Source organism: Pyrus communis, chromosome 16 (genome assembly GCF_963583255.1).
Source record: "Pyrus communis chromosome 16, drPyrComm1.1, whole genome shotgun sequence".
NCBI lineage: Eukaryota > Viridiplantae > Streptophyta > Magnoliopsida > Rosales > Rosaceae > Pyrus > Pyrus communis.
This window is the reverse complement of record NC_084818.1, coordinates 12867877-12872390: the sequence shown is the minus strand read 5'-3', so window position 1 is coordinate 12872390 and position 4514 is coordinate 12867877. Positions and strand designations below refer to the sequence as shown.

The following is a 4514-nucleotide window of genomic DNA, read 5'->3' as shown; positions in this document are numbered from 1 at the left end:
AATAATATGATTTGGAGAGTAAGTTGCGTAGAAAGATGTTATACGGATTCACATAAAATTTCCCTATAATATATTACTTGAATCATAATGATGTATGCAATCATTACAATTTAGATTGATAAAATCTTAGATAGCTTATGTTTGGCACGCTCAAAGTGTGAATAATTGGAAACTGACATGCTTAAAGTGTGCGTGAAAGAGTGTTGAGTATAATATGATTTTTCACTTCAATATTTGTATGTGGGCACTGGGCAATGCTATATATATCCCGATCCACATACCCATGTATTCAAAACTAATATAGCAAGAGAATAATCAATCAAAATATATAATCTGGAAGCCACAGACTTACTACATAGAAATACACACACGCACACATGGGTTTGAGTGATGGTGAAGTGGGTGCTACTAGCCATGAGCTTCTTGGTGCTCAAGCTCAGATTTGGAACCACATGTTCCAGTTCATAAACTCCATGGCACTCAAATGTGCAGCTCAACTAGGCATCCCAGACGTGATTCACAACCACGGCCAACCCATCTCTCTTTCCGATCTCATCACTGCGCTGAATGTCCACCCTTCGAGAGTTCATTTCATCTCACGCCTGATGCGCATCCTCGTCCACTCCGATTTCTTTGCACAACATCATCATGTTCATCATGATTGTGACGATGTGGAGGAAGAAGAAGCTGTTGTATTGTATAGCCTAACTCCAACTTCTAGGCTTCTTCTCAAAGACGGGCCATCAAACACCACACCACTTATACTCATGATACTCGATGCGGTATTGTATATTGAATTTGATATATATTATTTATAGGACAAATTAGTAGCTGGTCCTTATGGACGAATGTTCATTGACCGGAACCTTATTAGTTTTCAGATTCTGATTGAAGTTCCTAGCATTAATGAATTTACATGTTAGTTATATAAATTTTAAAATAAAAATTAGTAGTTGATTAGGGTTTAATACTCACACCCTTATTACCTAATTAATTTTCAATTCAAACATTTCCAAAATTAAAAAAAAAAAATTAGAATAAGTTTATACCCATTTAATTTTTTTTTTTATATAAAAAAATGATTTTTTTTTTTTTTCAAAATTTTAATCTTAAATGTACCCATTCATAAAATTTTTTCAATTTTTCTCTAATCTTAAATGTACCAATTCTTAAATATACAATTTGCTATATGTAAAATGTACCCTTTTATATATATATAATTCATTCTTTCTTTTTTTTAATCCATTTTTAAGCTTATATGGGTACATTCTATTTCATTGATTTGAGAATGTATCATGTCAAGTAAGAAATTTAATAATGTTACTAAGCCTCATAACATTTTTTTTTTTTTTTTTTTTTGCTTTTGTGTAGTTTTGAAAAATGTATTCATGTTTTGGTACAAAAAAATTTTGGTATTTTTAATGAATCTACCCATGTCTATATGTATACAATTTATTGGAGAGTATAATTTATTCTTTTGATCTTTTTAATCCCACAAATTATGGTTTATTTAAAATCTCACTAATATAACCAAGTACAAATTTCAATTTTTAATTTAAAAATGTAATAACCTACATAGAACCACACCATTACATTAATGTCAGTAACTTTGATAAAAAACCGAAAACCTACAAGCTAGAGACCGTATCTTTATATATACATCATAAGTCTTGAGATTTAATGACAATGAATATTAGGATTACTAGGAAAACAAGAAAAACTAATTTATATTTAGTTACAATACGTGTGGAACAAGGAATCCTAACTAGGTTTTACTCTATCAGGTACTGACAAACCCATTTCAGTTGATGGGAGCTTGGTTGCAGATGAACGGTGGTGATGATCCAGCTACTATATGTACACCATTTGAAATGGAAAATGGAATGCCCTTTTGGGATCTGGCAGCTCAGGAACCAAGGTTCGGTAACTTGTTTGATGAAGCAATGGAGGCTGACTCCAAGCTTCTCGGAAGGGAGGTGGTGGAAGAGTGTGGAGGAGTTTTTGAGGGCTTGAAATCCCTGGTGGATGTTGGAGGAGGAACAGGAGCCATGGCCAAGGCCATTGCCAATGCATTCCCCAGCATCAACTGCATTGTGTTTGACCAACCACATGTGGTGGCTGACTTGCAAGGAACCACCCATAATTTGGGTTTTGTGGGGGGAGACATGTTTGTGGAAATACCCCCAGCAAATGCAATTTTGCTCAAGGTACGTAATATATAACACTCAATTATTTGTTGTTTCTTAGTTAATTTCGTAATTAATAACCTTTTTGTTAGTAAAAACATCTCCCACCTCTATTAAACAAAGTATGAACAAGTGTATTTAAATAGGATTATTGATACGTAAAAGGTGCAGACAAGCAAGTATATACATTGTTGATGTAGTTGTGTGCACATATCCTCATTTTATTTATAGATTAATTGTGGAAATATTGTGACTAATTGGGTAATGTATGAAATTAATTAATAATCTATATCTCAGTGGATTCTGCATGATTGGAGCGATGAAGAAAGTGTGAAGATATTGAAGAAGTGTAGAGAAGCAATACTTCTGAGCAAAAACGATGAAGGGAATAAGAAGATTATCATCATAGACATAGTTGTGGGACATGTCGATAACAAGGAGAAGATGGTGGATAAGAAATCAATTGAAACCCAACTGATGTTTGATATGCTGATGATGTCTGCCTTCACTGGCAAAGAGCGTAGCGAATCAGAATGGAAAAAGATCTTTTTGGCTGCTAGTTTCACTCATTATAACATCACTCGTACGTTCGGTTTCAGATCTCTTATTGAACTTTACCCTTGAAAGTAAATCTTCCTACTAGTATTGTATCAATAAAATTATGTGGACAGACGCTCTAGCGAATAAAGGTGGCCCTACTATTATATCCCATATGTACTAGAATAAAGAGCGTGCCAGCGAGTGTCAGTTTATGTGACAAATAAATGATAAGTGAAGTGTGTTTGTATAAATGCATTACTTTTGAATTCTCCATTTCCTTCTTCCTTATGCTCTCGGCTTCTCTCCCTGTCTCTGTGTGTGTGTGTGTGTGTTGTGCAGGGAGGTTCTCCTTAACTGGTGCCACATATCCTTTTTATTTTTATCTTCTTTTCTTCCTTTTGTCTCTCGCAAAAAGGAGACAATTCCCAATCGTTGATAGAAACAAAAGAGCAGCACTGCTCCTAAAAATATGGGCCAACTAATCGACACCAATTAAACCAATTCGCACCACTTGACTGGGAATTGGTTTTGTAATTACGATCGAAGAAGTTAATTGCTTTTTCCTTTTAATGGCTCTATTATTTGTCCAGCAAGGCACTATGTTTAATCATATATTCTGATTATGAAGAACACAATTCATGAGTCCACTGATCTTGATGCAACAAAATTCTGTTCCATTTTACTTTTGTGTTCCGCACGATTTATCAAGTTTCACTTGAATATGTGGAGCTAAACATTTGGTCTTTTTGTTTTATGGAAGTTTGTACGACATCTTTTAAGCTTGCACATGAATCACATGTATATAAATAGTATTGTATATCATATATATTTAGAACTTTCTACATGTTTTATAATGTTTTAAACCTCACTTCATCACGCGGACACCCTCATTAATAAAACATATATCAGACTGACAGATCATGACAAGTCACCACATTAAACTTTAATAATAAAGTAATAATCGATTTTAACATGTTTAGTGTTAAGTATGACCACTGTTTAGAGACTAATCGAACCAATATTGTCTTTACATCAAAGATAAGTGTGTGGCGTAAGTTTCCAATATTTTACATGTGGAAAAATTGCATGTTTTACAAGTAGCAAACCCATCCCTTATTTTTTTTAAATTTATTATTTTTAAGGGGAGGAGGATAATTTTCTTGTTTGCATGTCCTACAAGTTGCAAACCCATCGTAGATTTGTTTTTTAAAAAGGAAGAGAGAGTTTGAAATTATTACAATAATTTAAGAGGAAGAGTTCGAACTCTCACGTATGTGTAGAAATTCAACACCCTGCCCATATAGCCGGTTGCAACTGCATGTTTCTATTGCTTGCGTGGTCTGCACTACCTACAATTAGAAATCTTTAGGGGATATGATAACTTATTCAAATCTGACTTAGCCACCTTATTACCAAATAAAGATGGATGAAAGATTCATGTAACCCATGCAATAATTGACATGTTTCCCCCCAGCCAAGCACTAGACACAATTGGAAATCTTTAGGGGATATGATGACATTATTCAAATCTGACTTATTAGCTACTTTATTACCAAATAAAGATGGATGAAAGATTCATGTAACCCATGCAATAATTGACATGTTTCCCCCGAGCCAATAGTTGATACGTTTGGTTAATTCTAAACCTAACCTATTCTTATCCATCATTCAACTCACCTTCATCACTGGATTAACCCGAGTGGTTGGCACTACGTATATGTATTAATTTATGAGGAGGTATTTTCCGATTTCCTCTCAAACTTGTAAGGAGCTGCTAATTTTTTCCAT

General features: G+C 34.1%; 1 protein-coding gene across 1 annotated transcript; it reads left to right on the top strand.

Annotated features, from left to right (window-relative positions):
• Positions 1 to 318: 318 nt before the first annotated feature.
• LOC137721320 (trans-resveratrol di-O-methyltransferase-like) lies at positions 319 to 2932 on the top strand. The gene is made up of 3 exons (XM_068460419.1): positions 319 to 782; positions 1785 to 2207; positions 2484 to 2932. The coding sequence occupies exons 1-3, from the start codon at positions 378 to 380 to the stop codon at positions 2808 to 2810; spliced, it is 1155 nt and encodes a 384-aa protein (XP_068316520.1). The 5' UTR covers positions 319 to 377; the 3' UTR covers positions 2811 to 2932.
• Positions 2933 to 4514: the final 1582 nt, after the last annotated feature.

Excerpts from the sequence above, each read along its gene's own strand:
- LOC137721320 (XM_068460419.1), top strand. The coding sequence starts at position 378 with ATGGGTTTGAGTGATGGTGAAGTGGGTGCTACTAGCCATGAGCTTCTT. Across the intron at positions 783-1,784 it reads TACTCATGATACTCGATGCG|GTACTGACAAACCCATTTCA; the intron begins GTATTGTATATT and ends TTACTCTATCAG. Across the intron at positions 2,208-2,483 it reads CAAATGCAATTTTGCTCAAG|TGGATTCTGCATGATTGGAG; the intron begins GTACGTAATATA and ends TCTATATCTCAG.